This window comes from Musca domestica, unplaced genomic scaffold, assembly GCF_030504385.1.
Source record: "Musca domestica strain aabys unplaced genomic scaffold, Musca_domestica.polishedcontigs.V.1.1 1, whole genome shotgun sequence".
NCBI lineage: Eukaryota > Metazoa > Arthropoda > Insecta > Diptera > Muscidae > Musca > Musca domestica.
In genome coordinates, this window is record NW_026712114.1 from 25,235,098 (window position 1) to 25,257,476 (window position 22,379).

General features: G+C 37.4%; 2 protein-coding genes across 3 annotated transcripts in view; both read right to left on the minus strand.

Annotated features, from left to right (window-relative positions):
• Positions 1 to 6,238, minus strand: part of LOC101888375 (mitogen-activated protein kinase kinase kinase 4) — a 48,622-nt gene extending 42,384 nt beyond the window's left edge. The window contains exon 1 of the mRNA XM_005187223.4: positions 5,330 to 6,238. Within this exon, the coding sequence (XP_005187280.2) occupies positions 5,330 to 5,670 (341 nt within the window). The 5' untranslated portion in view covers positions 5,671 to 6,238. The remainder of the gene's footprint in view (positions 1 to 5,329) is intronic.
• A 3,417-nt stretch (positions 6,239 to 9,655) lies between these two features.
• On the minus strand, positions 9,656 to 17,584 carry LOC101888780 (protein Gawky). 2 transcript variants are annotated; one of them, XM_005187226.4, is made up of 9 exons: positions 16,912 to 17,584; positions 15,208 to 16,847; positions 14,757 to 15,134; positions 14,429 to 14,695; positions 12,612 to 12,802; positions 12,374 to 12,521; positions 11,635 to 11,837; positions 11,342 to 11,576; positions 9,656 to 11,253 (listed from the first exon to the last, which is right to left on the minus strand). In XM_005187226.4, exons 1-9 carry the CDS (start codon positions 17,387 to 17,389, stop codon positions 10,483 to 10,485), a joined length of 4,311 nt encoding a protein of 1,436 aa, XP_005187283.2. In that variant the 5' UTR covers positions 17,390 to 17,584; the 3' UTR covers positions 9,656 to 10,482. The 2 variants fall into 2 exon arrangements, with proteins under 2 accessions (XP_005187283.2, XP_011294070.2); XM_011295768.3 differs by having other exon boundaries at positions 11,635 to 11,846.
• Between the last annotated feature and the right edge of the window lie 4,795 nt (positions 17,585 to 22,379).

Sequence of the window (22,379 nt, forward strand, 5' to 3'; positions counted from 1 at the left end):
TGTAAATTGCGTACGATTTTTAAATAAACCTTCTTCTTAATTAATTTAAAGCCCAATTTTTATGTGGGGAAATATTTTCTTAGTGGGAGCGATAAAAATGTTTGTTGCCAAACACACCTGGAAAAAAACAACCTTTTTTCATCCTGTCTTCAAGTGGCATGTAAGTTGCTCGTTTGTAAAACGATTCATGGTTATATTACAGACCAGTGTAACAAAATACAAAGGGGTACAGTATCTGTCTAAAACAAAGTTTTATTTTATTTTCATATATAAACTCGAATAAAGATCGAAAAAATTGATAACAAAAAATTAGGAAATATTTTTTTGAGTTTTTTTTGGCAACATTGATTCAATTATTTTCTAGATATATTCTCTCTTAATTGACTTTCAGTGAAATTCAATAAATAATTGAAAAATCGTAATATCATGCTTTTCAGGTTCGGTTTTCGGTTTAATTTTTTTAATTTTTATGAATTTCTTAAAATTTAAAGCAATTAAAGTTAAAGCACTATAGAAGACTTGTAGGAAAATTATTTTCTGTAGTTGACCGCTTAAAGGTCATTTCGCTATAGATCTGTTAAAGGCCTTCATTCTTTAGAAACCTTTTAAAGCTCCATTTATTATAGACCTTTGCAATAGGAGCATATTTAAGAAGAAGTTATGTTCTTTTCATACCCTCCACCATAGTATGGAGGGTATATTAAGTTTGTCATTCCGAAATATACATTTTAGACACCACAAAGTTTATCTCTGTGATTTCCGTCTGTGGAAATCACTCTAGCTTCCATGTATCGTGGGTCATGTAGGTCCACGTTTTCCTATAGCACCCATATAATGGTACCTCCCTTTTTTGGTATTTTGGTGATTTAAGCGACATTATTCACCGAAAATGTTTTCTACAGCCTATGACAGAAAATTGTCTGTGCAGGTCCACGTCTTCGTTCCAAATGGTGGAGGGTATTCAAAGTTATTTGTTATCTTTAGAATTCCTGTCAAAGATATTTTTTGTATAGAGGACCTGTGGAAAATCCGTTTTTATAGAATATTTGTTAAAGGTATTGACCGTGCCACACAGCAGACACTTTGAAGGTTTTCTTTCCGTATAAAGTCCTACTGAAGGAAAGAAGACTCGTAGAAGATATATTGAAGGGATTTTTCCAATAGAGAACCTGTAGAAAATTGATTTTCTGTAGATTATCGCTTAAAGGTCTTTTTTTTATAGAATATGGTTTATACAGAAGATCTCTTTATTGCCTTCTTTCTGTAGACCTTTGCAATAGAGGAATCTTTCTAAACAAGAAGAGATGGTCTCTTTTTCTTTAAAAAATCCATTTTATATAAAAGAACTATTGAACGTCTCCCTACCACCGACGATTTGTTGAAGGGTTCCTTTCCATCCAAAGTCCTGCTGAAGGAAGAAAGACATGTTGAAGGTCTTCTTTCCAAAAATGGATCAGTTGAAGGTCTTTTTTTAATAGAATAACCTGTTGAAGGTCTTCTTTTCGTAGAAAAAAAGTTAAAGGTCTGGAAGGCATTTTTTATAGAAGACCTTTTGAAGTTCTTCATTTTTTATATGACCTTTTCAGGATTTTCTTTCTTGAGGAAACCTCCCGAAGGTCTTGTTTCTATAGAGGACATTTTGATAGTCTACTCTTTAGGGAGGACACATTACAGGTGATTTTATGAAGAAAATCATTTGAATGTCCTCGAATGTGAAACTCACTCGAATTCGAAAAAGTGCGCTCCATGGAGCAGAGCGTAAACACAATTTTTCGAGGTTTTTGAGTGGGAGTGATATCATGCACTCTATAGCAATGTTATTTGGTATAAAAGGTTAAAATGTCTCTGTCAAATTTAGTGAAAATCGATTCAGAATAGGATATGCCTCCCCTATATTAGTTCCCTCTGAAACCAAACTATAACTGCTGTAAAGCCAAATGTTGATAGGTGGTATATCTACTTCAAATAAATTCTTTTGTTACAAAATATGCATAGTGGTGTAGGGTATCATATAATCTGCCCCGCCCGACTTTTGACTTTTCCTTACTGGGTTTTTCCTTCCTTTGCTGACGCCGAGTCTCGAACTCACAACCATCGGTTTCTTAGTCGGATGGTCAAACTTTTTGCCTGCCGTTTGTTTACATTACCGTCTGTTTACCTTTTTTGCTGGGTCCCTAACGATGTGATCCTATTTTCAAAGTCCTGAGGTCGAAAACGTAATGACTAGTGATCTCCAAAACAATCTCTCCCACCGTTCCTCTCTAAAAACCAAATTCCATTGCGCCATTTCACAGTTGAACAACGTCCCTTTTGCAACCACTTTGTTCTGGTTATTTTTGGCTGTAATTCACCACTCTTGGAGGGTGGTTGCCTCCTACCACACCATTGCCTATTTATATTCCAGCCTTTTATCAAAAGTCTATTTCTTATCAGAGAATACAAGTCTATGTAAGATCTTTAATAAATTTTAAGTACTGATAAGCGCGATATTTCTTTGCCATTATTAATCAAGCACTAAGGTACTGCCCCAGAACACACCACACCATGTGCGGTTAGATGTTCTCCTTTTATTTAGTAGCTGATAAACAATACCGTCCGCCCGATCGCCTGTCTTAAATTTTCTTTCATTGTTTTCTGTTTTTTTTTTTTGCGTTGGCGTTTCATTTATTGTTTGTTTTCATTTGTTGTGTTCGTTCATACCTTTTAAATTTTATTTTAGTTTTTGCTCGTTTAATACTTTAATACCGTATTCGTAGTATTTTGAAAACTAGAAAAAGAAAAACTAAAGGAAATTCATTTTCTTTGAAAATTCAAAATACTTGGAATTTTGAAGGCAAATAAATTTGCCAACTGAGCCAAATGTGTAATTACAACATTGCAAGATGGGCGATCAGCTATGGAGTAACATCGGAAACAGGTGCCAAAATGTGGAAATGTGTGTGAGTTTGAATTGGGCGCCACTTTATTGAAAACGGCCAAAGAGCACATTTTCAAAATCTTCCCCACAAATTGTTGTATAAAAATTTGAATTTAAATAAAAATTGCAACGCACAACACACATGTGGATCGCTTACTCGGAAGCATTGTCGCCGACGTTATCAAGTCACAAGGCCCCCCACAAGTGTGCAAAATTGATAACCACAAATTTCAGTTAGTGCCATAAACAAAACAAGAACCGTCAAAAGAAAACGCCTATTGTGAGTGGCCCTCAGTTTTTGTCATTCTCTTGTTTAAAGATTACAAATCAGTAAAGAAATTGTGAAAGATATGCAGTGTGATCTACATATATATGACACATTATCCCTCTTCTTTATTTTTTTATCCTCGATTGATTTATGATTTCATTTCACATTTATGAGATAAAACTTTTCCTTTGTGGAAAGCTGGTTTTTTTAAGCAGTAACTCATTATGTGACAACATTTTATCGGGCCGTTAACTCTTAAGTCTATTTTTTGGGGGCTATTAAAGTTCATGTCTATATAGACGTGCTCGCTTCAATTGACGCATTTTTTTCTCAAAGACATTTCCTTTTATCCTCTAAAACAAACTTAGGTTCGATTAAAGCTTTATTACTAGGCGCCAGAAAGATTGGCATAATCAAAACTTGAAACTTTTTGTAATTTTACTCTTCTTTCGGTAACGATTTTTTTTCAAAACTTCCAGGCCAAAAATGGCGGAACAGTGTAATATCTTACAAGCTCTTCCAAGACAAAAATCACAGTTTTTTAATTTTAAATTTTCTGACCAAACATTAGGGGAATTTATTGAATAATGGATACCTGTATTTGTTGTTGAATACTTTTAAGGACTTTAGAGTAAAGACTTTTGCAAAGTCTTGGTTATACGGGGTGAGATGAAAAAACTGCAACCAACTTCAAACGGCTGTCATTTCTATGCCACTTGTCCTACAGCTGTTAAAATTATTTCAGTGACAGCTCAATATATTGCTAACAAGTGTACAAAAACATTTTGGTGAGAATTTTCCAGAAAAAAATTATTCGTGATGGAATTCAAGCGTGATAGTGTGATTTCTTTATATTTGGCTGGAAAACCACAAGTGGCTATCGTTAGAGCACCACTCCACCATTTAAATGTGAATAAGTCTTTTGTGTCTCGTACCATCGCTCATTACCGTGATACTGGTAGCGTAGCCCGACTCAGGGTAAAGCCATTGAAAATCCAAAAAGTGCAAGAACTAACACCGCGACAGAAAGAAAATGGACTCTTTAGAGTTGTTCGCTTGGCCGAAAATGGTGAACTGCCTATCTTTCTCCAATGAGAAAACATTCGTTATCCAACAGTTTGTAAACAAACAAAATGATCGGGTTCACTTGCCAAAGAGGTAAGCTGAAAATGTGCACCTTCGTTTGGCCACCAGAACTCAAGCGCCGGCCATGGTGATGGTGTGGGCCGCCATAACAGCCGAAGGTCGCTCTCCGCTCGTATTAATCGATCGTGACATCAGAATAAATACCGAATATTATCGCGAAAATATTCTGGACGGTGTATTAAAACCTTAGGCACGCAAACATTTTGGCCGCAGACCTTTTACATTATAACAGGACTCAGCACCATCGCACTCAACACGCGCCACCCAAGAATGGTTACAAAATGAGGTCCCTTGCTTCATTTCCACAATGGCCACCAAAATCTCCGGGTACCAATCCGTAGGACATTGTATCTGGAGTATTTTGGAAAGCAAGGTTGACACTAAAAAAATACCAAAGTGTAGATCACCTCAAGCAAGGGCTAATAACACCTCTTATTGAAAAATCCTTCACAAATTTATTTGACATAACCAAATTTCCTTATTTATATTTATTTCTCCTATATTTTGCAGCAATTCAAAACATCCATCTCTGACTCTTCCACCCACGTGGCACGTAGTCTACAACATAAATACTCTGAGAGCGATATGAAGAAAATAAACAGTTTGTTTATTTTCCCCGACTAGACTTCATGACTTGCATTATTATTGGCTACAACAACAAAAGTGCAACCGAAAATCCAACACGTGTATATTTGGCTAGAAGGGGGAGTAATTCCCCACAATTGTGGCTAATTGTATGATTGTATGTCTGAGTGTCTACTAAAAAAGAATACCAAAAAAAAACTCAATAATACAAAAATAATAACAAAACCATATGACGTGTCGACCACATTTTGTTATGACCCACAATGCTTCACATTGTTGTTGTAGTTGTTGTTTAATTCTTAACATTTTTGTTGCTGTTTATTTGCTTTATTTTTATAGTAAACAATTTAAATACCCACTGCAGCAGCAATTATTTGTGAGCTGTTGAATTATTTGTTTTTATTTGAACTTACTTGGATATCTCCTCATCTTCGTAGTCTTCATCCTCGCGGCCGGGTCGGGTCTTTAATTCCAGAGATTTGGTTTCTGTCAGCAACATTTTATTACCAACAGATGTTGTTGTTGCTGCTGCCGCTGTGCGCCTGCTAAAATTCCCTCCAACCGTTTCCATTGAGGTGTTATGTGTTGGCTCTTGTTGTTGGTCGTCGTTGTTGTTATCAATGGCAGCCAGATTAACGTCGTTAGCATCGTCGTCGTTGTCGTGGTGGTTGTCGTCAACTTGCCTTGAACGTAACGAGACGTAATCAACCGGCAGCGGTAAAACACGTAATTTTCTACGACATGAATTAGACATGATTTCTGTGTTATTGTTGCACTGCTGCTGTTGCACTTTGTTGTAATGGAAATTATTTTTGTTTCACTCTCTTATTCTTTTTTGCCTTTATCTTTTTTTTTGATTTTATTATTTACGAATTCAATGCACTTTTTATTTGTTGCTTGATGGCAATTAAAAATTCAGGTTGTGTGAGGTATATTTGCTTCTCCTTCTTGTCGTAATCTCCAAATTTGGAATTTATATCAAATTTCACTTTTTTTTCTTATTTCTTCTTTTGCTTCTTTTTTTATTCCACGGCTAATTTAATTCAATTAGCTTTTATTTGATTTTCTTTTTCTATTTGGCTATCACATGAATTAACTTCACCTATGTATGTGGTTGTTGTTGTTGCTGTTGTGGCCTTTTTCTATTGATTGTGACAATTTTTGAATCGAACAAATGAAAAAAAAAAAATAATTTTTTGGCTGGTGAAACTTAACCCGTTTCTTTGTTGTTGTTTTCTATACAACACTCCACAACACAACCGCTATCCGTAACTTTACCATTTCGTCTCTCTCGGGTATCGCGGCAACACTAAAGAACCCGACACGAGCTAAGGCCAAGTTAAGATGTTACTGCTTGTGCAGTGACGTTTGCTGTTATTCTCAGTGTTTGTTTGGTTAGAGAGAGCGAGAGAGGGAGAGTCACCAAAGAGTAACGTTGTTGTTGTTCAATATTAAAATATTGAAGACGTGCAAGAGAATGAAACATAAGAAATACGATTAACTGGGTGATTCGGAGAATCTCATTTTTATGTTGAAGGGAAATTGACAAGATTTGTAACCGGAAATGGAAGTTTAAGTCCTGTTGAATTGAGCACAGGAAATAAATTCGATTACGAAACTAATCATACGGTAACCATTCTTTAAGTGGGGAAAAATATAAATTACACATTCTTTCCTCAATAGAACTAAACTTATTCTTTGTGAGACTTGTTATGTCCGGAAACTAATATAGTGGAAACATTTTGGAGCCAACAAATCCAGCTTGAATTAAATGTTTGATATTTTACTCATCTAAAAGTCTTCAACAAATCGAATTTTAATAGATTTTATATAGTAAATTTGTTTTAGAATATTTTATCAAGAACAATACTAATAGGATTCCCAAACGTTTTGTTGTCTCTGCCGATACCAAAACGAGAACCTATATTTGCTAGTAACGTGGAAAATAAAAAAATATGACTAAACGGAAAAATATGATTACTACTTACAACAGGCAAAAAAATCTGTAAACTCGGCCGTAACGCCAAATTTTTAAAATCTTAAAAATACCGAATGTAGCCGTTATATTAGTGTCTATACTACGACGTGGACCTGTATAGGCAACTTTTGTCACAAGCCGTTACAATATACAATTGCGAAACTTACAAAAAATTTCGTTGAATAATGTCGCTTATATCATCAATATACCGAACGCGAACCTGCGTAGACAATTTTCTGTCATAGACTGTAGTATCCATTCAACATCAAATACCAAATTTGAATAATGTCGCCAAAATCATCAAAATACCGAATATCGGGACGTGTCGTTATATTTGGGGCTATAAGAAGACGTGAACCTGCACAGACATTTTTCTGTCATATGCTGTAGTATCCATAACGAACGTCAAATACCAAATTTGAAACAATTCCGGTGAATAATGTCACTTAAATCATCAAAATACCGAATATCGGGAGGTGCTGTCATATGGGGGCTACACGAAGACGTGGACCTGAACAGGTTATTTTCTGTCATAGGCTATAGTATCCATTACCAACTTCAAATACCAAATTTTAAACAATTGCGGCAAATAATCTCGCTAAAATCATCAAAATACCGAATATCGGGAGGTGCTGTTATAAGGGGGGTAAATGAAGACATTGACCTACACAGACAATTTTCTGTCATAGGCTGTAGTATCCATTACGAACTCCAAATTTGAAACAATTCCGGTGAATAATGTCGACAAAATCATCAAAATACCAAAAATAGGGAGGTACCGCTGTATGGGGGCTATACCAAAAAGAAGACCTGCACAGACAATTTTCTCTTATAGGCTGTAGTATCCATTACGAACTTTAAGTACCAAATTTAAAAAAAACCAGGGGAATAATGTCGCTAAAATCACCAAAATACCGAAAATAGGGAGGTACCATTATATGGGGTTGTACCAAAATTTGGACATACATGGCCCATTTTCAATACCAAAAGTCCTGCTAAATCGACATAGAATTTTATGCTGATCAGGAATATATATACTTTGTGGGATCTAAAATGTATGCTCGAAATGACAATCTTAATATACCCTCCATACTATGGTGGAGGGTATAAAAATACTTGCAATCGTAGAGACTTATATAGGGACTATACCAAGAAGAGGAACGACATTAAATGTTGCTAAATATATCTCATAAAATAGCTGTACTTTTGTTTATGGTTAAGGCTATATAATGTGTGATTTCTTAAAGAGCTATAGTAGAATTTCTTACAAAAATTAGAAGCATGCATGAAATCCTTATTTGAATTTTTAGTACAGACTTCTTGGAACCCGGTCATTTTAGGTGTATAGCGTCATCAGCCATTTTTACAGATAACAATCTAATCCCAGTATTAGCTTGGTAAAAAGATTTAACCCTGAAGCGACTCAACAAATGGGTCTTTTTGGCCCTTTTTTAAATTATTTTTTTTAAAAGGTATAAAAAGTCTAAACCTTACCTAATAACCGGGAATTTAAAAATATTAGAAACACTTTTTGGGTTAAAGTCATATTTTTTGTGAATTTATGCAAAAATCTCCAACAAAGCATAAGTTTAGAAGGATGACGTCAAAGAAAAAATTGCTATACCCTCAGCCATATGGTTAGAGAGGGTATATATCAGTTGGTAAGGGCAAAACTTGATTCATCGAAATAACGGTTTTAGACCCTCGGTTTCTTTGGACAAAATCCGTTTCATGACATTTGGAGTTGATATAGCGATGTCCGTACGTCTGTCTCCCTGTCTGCTGGCTGGTGCCCAAACTCTCGAAGGCTGTATCCAATTTAGTTCAATCTTGGTATATCGTTATATTATTATCGCACATAGATTGAGATCGGAGGTGGACAATATCGGTCTACTCCTTCTGGTACCTCCCCTAAAAAAGGTCGAAATTAAAAAAAAAAAAAAATTATATATATATATATATATATATATATATATATATATATATATATATATATATATATATATATATATATATATATATATATATATATATATATATATATATATATATATATATATATATATATATATATATATATATATATATTATTGCACAGGAAAAGAAACGAACATCCAATTTTGCTCCAACTTTGCAAATCCTAATGAAGAACCTCCTCCACAAAGGGTCAACATTTTAAATAGTTTCAACTCTTATAAAATGTAATGTAAGAGTCCGATTGTCTTCAAATTACACACATCACTAATTGATAATCTAATTATCCACCAAAAAAAAGTTTTTATATTAAGGTACTTGGATGCGTATGTGGAACGCGTGAAGCTATCGCACAATAACAATCATACGGTCCGGAGTTCATTCCTCATCATTTGAAATGCTTAAAAAAATAAACAAAACAAAATCTATGTTGCAAAATTACTAAAAACGATGCACTGTACATTCCATGTTTTTCAATAATATATTGAAAAATGATTTAATAATTGCAGATCTGCAGGACCGTTGTATGGGATTAAATAATCTGAATTAAATAGTTCAAATTTTTCCCTTCGCACTTTCCTTAGAAAACAACGGCATTTCTCTCAAATATAAATCGTCTTTGACTTAGTGGACAATTGCTGCAGGCGGTTCACAATCCAGCTAAAACTCAGCAGTGCAACATTGAAAACATTAACCCGAAACAATTATTATATGTATATATATTAACTCATATCCATACAATTTTTTATTTAGATTAATAGATAAATATGATCAAAAGATAAAACAATTAATTACTGATTTTTTTTATTGTTTTAACTCAATCTCAAAATTTTTATTATTATTATTACTCTTTTATTTATTCCTTTTAAACGACCAAATGAGTGAATTGAAGGGCGGCTCTGGGCGCGATCGTAGTTTTTCTTGAAATGCGTGTGTGTGTGAGACAGTGTGAGGGAAGGGAAGGTTGTGTATATAATTGTTTCATCGTCTATATTTTCATTCGTAATATATGTGTTTGTTTCTTTATTGTTTTTTGTTTTCTTTTTCTACACATGATTAAAATATACATATATATCATATCATTTGCAGCATGATTAGCAACATTATTATCCATGGCAGCTGTCTGCCGACAGCCGGGGACGCACAACAAGGGAGTTAAAAAAAAATCAAGAAAAATAAAATTAAAAAAATATGTTAAGTAGAGAGACATTTTAACTAAAAGACAAAAATCGTGTCATCATAAGATACGAGAATGGAAGAGAGTTGTTGAGCCGAAAGTTTTCTTCATCAATCGATTCACTCATTTGAAGTTTAAAACAAACAAACAAATTAAAAGTTCGAAGAAACATACATCATTATATATTATTATTTTTTCTTTATAATTATAATTATTATTATTATTTTTTAATGTTCGATTAATGTATATAGTTAAAAACTACTTGAGAAATCTTCTATGCTTGTGGTTGTTGTTTTTTGTTGTTGTTGTTGTTGAAAGCTGGAAAGTAAAAGTGGTGGTGGTCGCGGGAGTATGGTAAGAGTGGGAAGATTAGAAGAGGGAGGTGGTGGTGGTTGTTGTTGTTGTTGTGGTGGTTGGTTTAAACTATTAGGCCTTATCTAGTCATCCACAATCGAACACACATATTTGGAAATTATGTCAAAATCGTCACGGCCACCAGAGGGACGTGTTTGAGAATTTAGGCTTTGTTGCTGTTGCTGCTGTTGTTGCTGTTGGTTGGTAGTGGAACGCCATGCCTGATTGGCATTGGCATTCGATGAATTATTGGCGGCAACATTGGTATTGTTTGTGGCAACATTTGCGGTATTTTGTGTATTTGCATTCGGATGAGAATTGTGATTCGATGGCTGATTACCATTTTGCCCGGAATTATTAATACCATTGTTGACCGCATTGGCGTTTGAGGAATTATTTGACGAAGTATTTGATTGAGGATTAACGTTATTACCACCCGCTGACGTGGGATTTTGTGAACCTGAGGCATTGTTAACGTTATTGACATTATTGGCATTTGTATTTGAGCTGCCTCCGCCACCACCCGGATTGTTCATGCCACCGCCGGCATTGTTATGGCTTGAGTTCTGACCTCCACCGCCTCCCCCGCCCTGTTGTGCATGCTGTTGTGTGGCAGTAGCATTGGTATTTTGCTGGGGCAAATGGTGCAAGATCGAATGGACTTCATTTTCGCTGGGCGATTCCGCAATAATTGTTGAATTGCCCAAGAAGCAATTGTTCAAAGTCATTTGTGCTTTACTGGCTTCCTCACGTGAGGCATACTTGCACAGGGCAATACCTTGATTTAAATACAGATGAAAAGTTTGTAAGGGTCCGTGCTGCATACACAAAGTACGTAATGTTGAGCTATCAATCTGGATGAAAGTGAGATAGAAGTGAGAGACATGTCAATAACAAGGTGAAAGCTGTGTTAGACAGACATTAAGGTAGCGCCAAACTCACCTGCGTAGTTAAATTTTTAAGTAATAACCAATTTGAGTTCCAATTCGAATTTGTTCCCGACCAACCACCTGCTGTTCGAACGCTATTGCCGCCCGTTAACCAGCCTCCAGCATTACCGGGGTTGCCCACATTCGGCATACCCACACCAGATTTGTTCGAGCCCAATCCTGGAGGTGGACCGCGTGATGTTTTATTCATTGATGACCATATTTCTTGTTGGGTTGTGTCAGACCAACTAAGAAATAGAACAAAGAAAATAAACACACGAACATCAATCTGATTGATCTGCTTACCTTTGGAAATTTTGATTATTGTTTGGGGGATTAAAGCTCCATGTCGATGACGTTGTTAGACCTAACGTTGGTAAATCAGTCGGTGAATTTTTGCTCGTTGCATTGGCAAAAATATCAGCATCTTTTGGCGTTGCATTTATAGCCAATGGAGATCTAGCTACACTGCCGGGAGTTATACTGGGGTCATCTTCAATACTTTTTATCTGCGAACCCTTAAATTAGATAATGTATACATACAAAATTCTCTAAAAACTAGAAAATGGAATCAATTTCGTGTCTTCGTTAGAGAGAAGGAGAGAAAAAAAAGTAGAGAAAAGGTACGGGAAAGTGCATATCCTTTTTTTTGGTTATTGTTATCGAAAAACAAACATAATAATGTGGAAGGATTTTCACGGGGAGTTTTGTTTTGAATACCACGACATGGAGGATTGAAACAAATGTGTTCAATTGCATTTTGGTTTGCCTGATTTTTGTACGCTATTGAAGTTATTAGTTTAATTTTGAATACCAATCGTAGTAACATTTGCACTTGTTGCTGTTGTAACAAATACTGGTAGTAGTAGTAGTAGGCATGTATATAAAGGATCATTAATAAAAAATTATATCGGTATGCGGTTTTAGCAGTTTGTAAAGTGAATGTTGTTTTGATTGTTTCTGTTTTGGTTTTGGTTTTTGTTTCTGTTGTTCTTGTTTGATTGATTTTTAATTCCATTTCCTGGTTTTGTTGTAATATGTTTACCTTCCAGGGCTTTCCAGGCTCAAACTCCTGTACTAAATCGGTGTACGCAGTTGCAGCTGAAGCATGTCCAACTGACCAGTCTTTATTCTCACTATCATTTGTGTGGTCTGGCCAGCCATCGTTTATATTGCGCCCAGTTGACCATGTCCTGGAAGGGGGAATCAAGAACAGATTTCAAATTTAAAATAAAATATATTCTGAAAATAGGGAAATGCGGAATTTAATTTGTCTTTCTTACCCATCACTTTGCAGACCCAAAGGTCCCATATTAGTTGCATTAGTTGTCATTAAACCACCGCTACCTTGCTTGGTAGCGCCAGGTGCGCGAGAGAAATCTGTACTATCCGTTGTCATATCTTTATCTGATACTGGAAGCTTCCATTGGTTCAATCTAGACTGTTGATTGGGTGCGCCTTGATAACCAGCAGACTGAAACAACAAAATCATTAGATTTGAAAAAAATTTCAAGGATAATCTTATACTATTGTGAATAGAAGGATGAGAGTCGGTCATAGTTGACAAATAACGACTCAGCTAAAGCTTATTAAAGTGTTTTGACATATTCAATGGCACATTCTTAATCAAATTGTTTTGGACAGGTCAAAGCCTATATAATGTAGGACAATTTTATCCTTTGAGAGCAAATTTAGTTGTCAGATGAGCCTACTGACCGACCTTATCAAAATACCGAATTACGGGAGGTGTCGTTATATGGGGGCTACACGAAGACGTGGACCTGCACAGACAATTTTCTGACTTAGGCTGCAGTATCCATTACGAACTTTAAATACCAAATTTGAAACAATTCCGATGAATACTGTCGCTAAAATCAATCAAAACACCGAATATAGAGGTACCGTTATATATGTGGCTATACGAAGACGTGGACCTGCACAGACAATTTTCTGACTTAGGCTGCAGTATCCATTGCGAACTTCAAATACCAAATTTGAAACGATTCCAGTGAATAATGTCGCTTAAATCTCCAAAATACCGAATATAGGGAGGTGCCATTATATGAGAGCTACACGAAGACGTGGACCTGCAAGGACAATTTTCTGTCATAGGCTGCAGTATCCATTACGAACTTCAAATACCAAATTTGAAACAATGCCATTTAATAATGTCGCTAAAATCATCAAAATACAGAATATAGGGAGGTACAATTATATGGGGGCTATACCAAAACGTGGACCTGCATAGACAATTTTCTATCATAGGATGTAATATCCATTACGAACTTCAAATACCAATTTTGAAACAATTGAGGTGAACAATGTCGATAAAATAATTAAAATACCGAATATCGGGAGGTACAGTTATATGGGGGCTATACGTAGACGTGGACTTACACAGACAATTTTTTGCCTTAGGCTATAGTAACCATTACGAACTTCAAATACCAAATTTTAAACGATTCCGGTGAATAATGCCGTTTAGATCACCAAAAAACCGAAAATTGGGAGGTACCATTATATAGGGGCAAAACGTGGACTTGCATGGCCCATTTTCAATACCAAAAGTCCTGCAGACATAATAAACATTTGAGTAAGATTTTATCAACCTACTTCATTTCGTTCGGAAGCTAGAGCTAAATCGACATAGAATTTTATGCTGATCAAGAATACATATACTTTGTGGGGTCTAAATTTATATTTGGAGGTGTTATAAACGGAATGACAAACTTAATATACCCTCCATGCTATGGTGGAGGGTATAATATGAGGCAATATTGAATTATTTTCAACAACTACCCAGGGAAAAAATTCTGAAAGTAGAGCTAAAAGAAGAACACAATTGTATCGGCGTTTCGAAAGTTTTCACCGCAAATAGAGGGAGCAAGTCGAGAAAAGTGAAATTTTCAGAAAATAATTGTAATACTCGCATTTTAGGTGAATATTGTATTCGGGGCACAAAAAAGGGGACTCATTAGATAAACTTTAGATACTCTTTAAACTTTAGATACTTTGATAAACTTTAGATACTCTTGCTCGATAACTGACGATATGGCAGTATTTGGAGCGTAAACACTTCAGTTTTCCCTTGACTGCTTACCTTGTTTAAGTTCATTTCTGAGAAATTTCCCTGTAAAGCTGTCATGGAATCATGGCTTCTTAAATATTCGTTATTTGTATTATTGATATGCGCTGCAGCCGGATGTGGGTTCGGTTGTAAAGCTTGCTGTTGTTTTATGTGTATTGCTTGTTGTGCATTTATTTGGTTTTGTAGATTTTGTATTTGTTGCTTATATTTGGCAATGGCAAGCAGAGTATTACCATTATTTCCACTACGTGCTAACGATTGCTGGGCCCCTTGAAGATGCTGCGGAAAATGGATAGACATTTAACCCTCAATATTTTACAAGTTATAACAAAACACTCACCTTAATATTGCTAAGTAATTGATTAAGGAGTAAAAGTGTGGTGGGAGCCAATGGCTGATTCAATATTTGGCTGGACAAGTAGCCACTCTGTACGGCCAGTTGGATTTGTTGTACCAACATACGTAGCTGCTGTGTTGACGGTTGATTCGTGCTGTTGGAAACAGCGGCCGCGGCAGCATTGACAGCGGCCACATTCGAGCCCTGGCCAAAAGCTACAGCAGGATTGACAGTTGGTGGCCCAGCGGCACCGACATTATGTGGACCTTGATTAAGGTACTTTTGCACTTGTAAGGGTTGCATTGCATTGAGGGCATTCAGTTGGGGATTATTGCCGCCAGCACCGACGGCACCTCCACCCATTGAGTTTAAGAGATTGTTCTGCAAAAAAAAAAAGAAAAATAAAATCAATTGGCACTTTTCCCAATAATTACCCTCCAAAAGATCGACTTACCGGAGGGAATGACATCGCAGGTTGTGTAGCAGCTGAGGCATATCGACCAGGAAATGCGCCGCCACCAGCTGTTGCAGCTGAGTTATGATCCGCATAGGAACCGAGAGTATCATCGTGACGTCGCCAATTATCCATGCCACCAGTCATACCACTAACCATAGATAGATTTGATCTTAACATTTCGTTTGCTTCGTCTAAATTCATGTTGGCAGAGATAAGAGCTCGTTCGGCGTCCTCCTTCTTGAAACCCGCTTCCACTAGCATTCGATACTGTTTACTTTGCTTGATTAGCTCGGTGTTGATACCGCCCAAGTTGACGCCGGCTGTGCCGAGTTTTTGCTGCTGTTGGGCTTTACTCATTATCGAGTTGTGGGCAGCAGCTGCTGCTGACCAATCGTTTGGATTCAAATCGTTGCCATCATTTGCACCGCCTGTGCCTGCGCCACCAACGCTGCCCCAGCCTCCGGCTGTATTGGCATTAGGTAATTTGGCCTGATTTGGTTTGTTCCAAGCAGACGCATTTGGTGGTTCGTTCCAAGAGTTCCCTGTTTGTCCCATGCCGCCAATTTGATTGGACTTGTCATCACCCCAGTTACCGGCGCCTGTCCCACTAACTCCAGAACCGGATCCGCCGACTACATTGTGATTTTCAACATCTCCCCAACCGCCAGTGTTGCGGTTGCCACCCACACCGGCCGAGGAGACATTTGGAGGGCCAGTGGGATGAGACCACATGCCATTGTCAGGTTTGTGGGGACCACCCACACCGCCGGGTCCGCCTATGGCCGATACCAGACGAGGGCCAGGTGGACCAACGGCACCAACGCCCATGCTGTTGTTAGGATTTCCGGGAGCACCAAGACCACCGGCTCCGCTTCCTGCGCCACCAGCTCCACCCAGACCGGATACTATGCTAGCGTTAGGAGCATTCTGTACACCTAGGGCGTTACGCATTAAATGGCTACGGGCATTAAGTGGATCGGAAACATCCTTCCAGTGTGAACCACCGCCGCCGATACCCACTCCACCGGGTACACGAGATTGTTGACCCCACAAAGAGGTGCCGTCATCATAGTTAGGTATATTGCGACGTTGTGGTGGCGGTGATGGTTCTTCCCAACCGGATCCGCCACCTGGTGGCTTAGGTGCCATTGAACCGACCATATCCTTGGCTCCACCAACCACAGACTGCGGTGGACCACCCCATTGTGAGCCAACAACATTACCAGCCGCATTTAAGCCGCCAACAGTGCTAGGTCCTGCCAGACTATTGGCATTGGGCACGCCACCTACGCTACCAGCTCCACCAACATTTGGCCCACCCACACCCATTTTATTGAGTCCAGGCATCTGGTGTTGAGCGATGGGATGATGTTGGCCCCACATTTCGGATGTGCCATTTAGACGGCCCGAAATGCCACGCGGGTCACCACGTATCGGATCACGAGGATCCAGCATGCGCATATCACGCGGATCACCAGCCGATCCAGCGCGCATTGGATCACGCGGATCAACCGAACGAATATCTAATGGTCCTCCAGCTCCCATGGGTCCACCACGAGGATCGCCCCAACCATTGCCAGCTCCGCCAGCACCTCCAGGTGTACCAGGCACATTAACGCCAACAGCATTCGAAGCACCTGTAGATAGAAAGAAAACAAATTTTTAGAAATTGCCAACAACATGGAACCATTCTCTAATTACCTCCAGGTGTAACACCAGTGATAGCACCAGGAGCTGTAACATTCGATTGTACACCAGCTCCAGATACACCGACACCCACACCACCTTGACCCCATTGCGGGCCATTGGACGGACCGGCGCCACCGGTACCGGCTGCTACACCGGCTACTCCAACTACAGCTCCAGTTGATCCGGCCGGTCCACCCGTCCATACATTACTGGTATCATTGCAATCATCATCTTCACCCCAGGTGCCGCCCAAATTTGTCGATGGCGTATGCCCCCAAGGTGTTTTCTGTACAGGTTGTTGCGACGGCTGTCCGCCATTGCGCAAATTGGATTCCCACAAATCGGTGCCATTGTTTACGGTCGGTTTCCACATCGGCGATCCCGAGGGATCTTTGTTTGTGGGCTCCGGCGAGCTTGGCACTTCCCAGTTCGTATCCTGATTGACATGCTGGCAACCCCATCCATCCTGAGAAAATAGAGCTTCACGCATTGTGTGTAATTGCTCTAATTGATTTTTTGCTGCTGCAGCCGAAGTACCGCCACCTACTAAGCCGGCAATGTGATCGGCATTAGCATGACCACTATTATTACTGATGATGATGTTATTACTGTGATTACTGAAAGAATATTTATTCAATGGTTTGGTTGGTTGGTTGGCTGGCTTATTGCTGCCGCTCTGCCTTCGCTGCTGCTATTGGCTGGCTGCTGCTGCTGCTGTTGCTGCTGTTCCTACTGCTGCCTTCCGGTATTTGTTGTTATTATTGTTATTGATTTGTTTGTTTGTCTGCTGAAGATTGCTGCCTTTATTACTTGCACAGATTATTTGTTTGTTTTGTTTGTATTTTTTAAGAGATATTGTGCTTAACGCTGCAATGTTGTCTTAGTATTGTTGTTCTTGAGATTTGCATCGGCTTTTTCTAAAACTGTAACTTTGATCGTCCTGAAATGAAAATAAAATTGTCATAATTAGTAAAGATTTATAGAAGCTGTAGCGTGTTTCAAATATCAAGCAATCAGTGGCAATTGGGTATAAGATTCCGCTGAAAAAAAGTATATTCTGATTACTTCTCAATCCTTTTTTTTTTCAGAGGAATTCAAGAAGAAAAAATTGGGGGATATTTAAAATACTGAAGAAATAAAAATAGCTCATCCAGCACAATCTGCATATTATCACAACAGTTGAAAGCTCGGCAAATGTCCAACATGAACTTCAAAGAAGGTCTCTGATTCCTTCTCTCAGGGTGGTTTTGGCGATTAATTGAAGGTCCAAAAGAATCAACTCGATAATTATAAATACAACACCAGATGGCAACTCTTGATAGCAAATTCAGCGGATTATGAAATACTCATTGATAGCGTTGAATGTTATCAATTGATATAGGCGATCCACAACTCCCAAACTTTGAAATCTTCTAGCTCAGATTGTAAAATAACGACTATGTTGTAGAACACTACACTATGCAGGAAATTTACAAAACTAATATTTAACTAACTATATCCAAGCCACTCGTCCGATAGCTGTTAAAATTATTCCAGTGGCAGCTCATAATATTGTTTACAGGTGCACAAAAGCATTTTGGTGAGAATTTTCCAGAAAACAAGTTATTCATGATGCAATTCAAGCGTGATTATTGTGATTTCTTTATATTTGGCTGGAAAACCACAAGTGGCTATCGTTAGAGCACTCCAGCATTTAAATTCGAATAAATCTTTTATGTCTCGTACCATCGCTCGTTACCTTGATACTGGTGGCGTAGCCCGACGTCAAGGAAGTGGACTTAAGAAAACAGCAACATCAGCAGAAATGGTTCAAAAAGTAAAAAAGCGACTTTATCAAAACCTGCGTCTCAGTGACCGAAAAATGACTCGTAAGCTGAACGTATCGCAATATTCCTTCCGGCAAAGATTTAAAAATTAGCTCGGGGTAAAGCTATTAAAATTCCAAAAAGTGCAAGAACTTACACCGCAACAGAAAGAAAATAGACTCAAAAGAGCTAAAGAGTTGCTTCGCTTGGCCGAAAGTGGTGAAGTGCCGAATTTGTTTTTCTCCGATGAGAAAACATTCATTGTCCAGCAGTTTGTAAACAAACAAAATGATCTATTTAATTGCCAAAAAGGTCAGCTGACCAAAAACATTCTGAAGGGTGTATAAAGCCTTGGGTACGCAAACATTTTGGCAACAGACCTTGGACATGCCAACAGGACTCAACACCATCGCACTCAGCACGCGCCACCCAAGAATGGTTACAAAATGAGGTTCCTCGCTTCATTTCCAGCCCACAATGGCCACCAAAATCTCCGAATACAAATGCATTGGACTATTGTGTCTGGAGTATTTTGGAAAGCAAGGTTGGCATTAAAAAATACCAAAATATCGATCACCTCAATAAAGCGCTTCGCCAGGAATGGGCCAAAATACCGCAAAGCAACATTCGGGCAGAGTGTGACGGTTTCATTGGCCGTTTGAAGGCCATAATTCGTGCCAAAGGTGACCCATTCGAACAAATCTAAACTTATTCTAAAATTTGATGCTATTTCCGACATGTAAAAATTATGACGTTCGACTTTATTGCAGTTTTTTTATCTCACCCTGTATTTCTAAAATCAACTTCACATATCAAACTTACTTTCAAATCTTGATTCTCATATCAAACTTCAAGTTTTAAGCTCTATTCGTTCACATAGCACCAAATGGTAGCATTTTTGAAGTTAGTACCATTTCAGAATTTTTCGTAACCTCTAAAAGTTCAAACTTTCAAAAATTTCAGCATTTCGCCTTTTGACAGGACTTTTCCGCGCTTACAAAATTGAAAGTTCTATACATGCACATAAGGGCTCAATATTGACACTCACGTCATCAATATTGACATTCACGTCTATAATTTTTGATTGACTTCAATCAAAGTTTAAATATTCTCAGAGATAATAAACAAATATCCAATATTTTTTTTTATTTTAAACTTGAAATATTTCTAACAATCCAAAGGGAAATATATTTCCACACTACTTTGATGAGGTATGCGGTAAATTTCATTCTCATTTTCTCAACTTGTTTTAGATTTCAATAACTTCCGTGGCTTCGAAAGTTTTACTTATTTACTTATTTCCATTAATTTCATGGGTTGATATTGCAAAAAAATTGTTTTACGGAATGTTTTTGACATTTATGAACATCAACATTCATGGTACAATTAAAATAATTAATTAATAACTCATCCTCACAATATATTAATACTCCATTGAATGATTCTGTTACCACAATAAGGCACTACGAACTTGAGTTTTATTTGAATATTGGCCAGGACAAAAGTTATGATGTTAAAGCCGCCATAAAACACTACTACAAATATGAAACATTATTTCAAACATTTATTTGGTAATTTGTGCGCCGAATCATTTATCACACACACACTCGAAGAGGAGAGCACAACAACAAAATGAAATGAAACCCGCTAGATTTGGTGGTTGTTGAGTTATGTTGTTGTTCTTTTGAAAGAAAAATAATTATCAAAAAACATTTTTTTGTCATTCCAAAAACATAATTTTTAAAATAATTAATTTTTTCAATTTATCTCCAAAAATTTTAATATTTTTGTCTGAATTTCACAGAAATCAAAATAATCTAACCTTGTGGAAGCAATTTACACGCACCATTTCCTTTCTGTCCGACAAGTATTTTTTTAAAGAATATTTTTTCCACTTCTGTTAAATTTCAAACAAAAACTGATAACATAACATCTGAGGACAACAATTGTGGGAAAAGAATATACCAACAACTTGTAATTCAAAGGATATCAGAGAAGAGCGTTGCAAAATAATGGGAGGAGCTATTTGACGACAAGGACACAAATCTCCTCTTCCCTATCCATTCCCACGTTTCTACTATAATCATCGAAATGGATGTTATTGAAATGCAGACAAACATTTTCATATTTACGTTGAGTTATTATTGAATTGAAGGCGAGTGATATGAGCTGAAAAGTTCTAGGCAAAAAATCTGAATTTCAAGGACAAGGAAAAACAGTTTTTTTTTTCAAATTCCAATTTAAAAAATTGATTATTTCCTAAAGATTTCAATTTATTTATTTAACAAACTAGTTAACACGTCATGTTAGAGTCATATGTAAAAAGAGACTCTTTCATATTTATCCATTTTAAGAGCCTACTTTTAGGGGCTCCCAACGATTTGTAAACGAAGAAGAAACGGTCTTGATTTCCCATTTAGTACAAGCAAATTCGTAGTCAATTTTCGTTGCAGTACTCCCCCATAAACGGTTCGATAAGTATTTAGAAGGCTTCTCTTAACTTTATAATATTGATATTGGCATTAATTATTTGCCAGCTCTATTTCGAACCCTTTCCGCTCTAAAAGGTGTAAGCTACGGCGGTTTTGACCACTGCAATTTGTAATCTTTAGGTAACCTTTGTTTTGAAGCTTTGTTTCATTGTCAAATTTTAACACTTATTATCTAAAATTGATTTCACACATATTTAAATCAACATAAATCTACAAAACATTACATCTCACCGTCAAATATAATTTATCCCTGTTCAATACGACACAATATTCCCACCAAATATAACAAACATAACAAATACTCTCATCACCCACCCGATACCCAAGAACACCTCATTGGTCCAATGACTGCCGTATTTCTCTCAGTGTGGTTTAACATTATTTTTATCGTTTGATTGCCACACGCTTTAGGGGTTGTTTACCTCACACCATAAATTCAGCTGGCAGCCAATAGGAATACGTTTTCGAGCAGCAAGGATAATTTTTTTTGCCTGGGAATAACAGGACTCTCGTCGCTCTCTCGTTCGTGGCATCAAATACATATACAACTTTACATACATATATATATAAATATTTAAAACACCATGAAACTACCACACAAGGACCACACCACCCCCAAAACACATTTGAACCCCTACATTTCTCCTGTGTTTCCCAAGAAATTCATTGGTCGTTGAGTTTCGTTACGTTTCATATATTTGTGTAATGTTTTGTTTTTTTTTATATTAATTTTAAGGATGTGTTTATCCTTTTGTTGTTTCCCTGTGTGGACTGCATGAAATTGGATATGTATTTTGTGTGGTAGAGTTACAGCGGAGGACAAAAGTGTGCCCAAATTTTGCTATACATTTTTATTTTTTTTTTTGTTTAATGGAATAATTAGGAACTTAAACATTCGGCAAATATTGGGGGTAAAGCCATTGAAATTCCAAAAAGTCCAAGAACTTACACCGCAACAAAATTAGGTTCCTCGCTTCATTTCCAGCGCACAATGGCCACCAAAATCCCCGGATACCAAACCGATGGACTATTGTGTCTGGGGTATTGAAAAGCATGCTAAGTGTCGATCACCTCAAGCAAGCGCTTCGCCGTGAATGGGCCAAAATACCGGACAGCAACATTCGGGCAGCATGTGGCCGTTTGAAGGCTATAATTCGTGCCAAAGGTGACCAATTCGAACAAA

Bases quoted from the DNA above. Each gene is read 5' to 3' on its own strand.
- LOC101888780 (XM_011295768.3), bottom strand. From the start codon at position 17,389: ATGCGTGAAGCTCTATTTTCTCAGGATGGATGGGGTTGCCAGCATGTC. The intron at 16,848-16,911 runs GTAATTAGAGAA...TTCTATCTACAG, and splicing joins CACTGGTGTTACACCTGGAG to GTGCTTCGAATGCTGTTGGC. The intron at 12,803-14,428 runs GTAAGCAGTCAA...TTGTTGTTTCAG, and splicing joins CAGAAATGAACTTAAACAAG to TCTGCTGGTTATCAAGGCGC.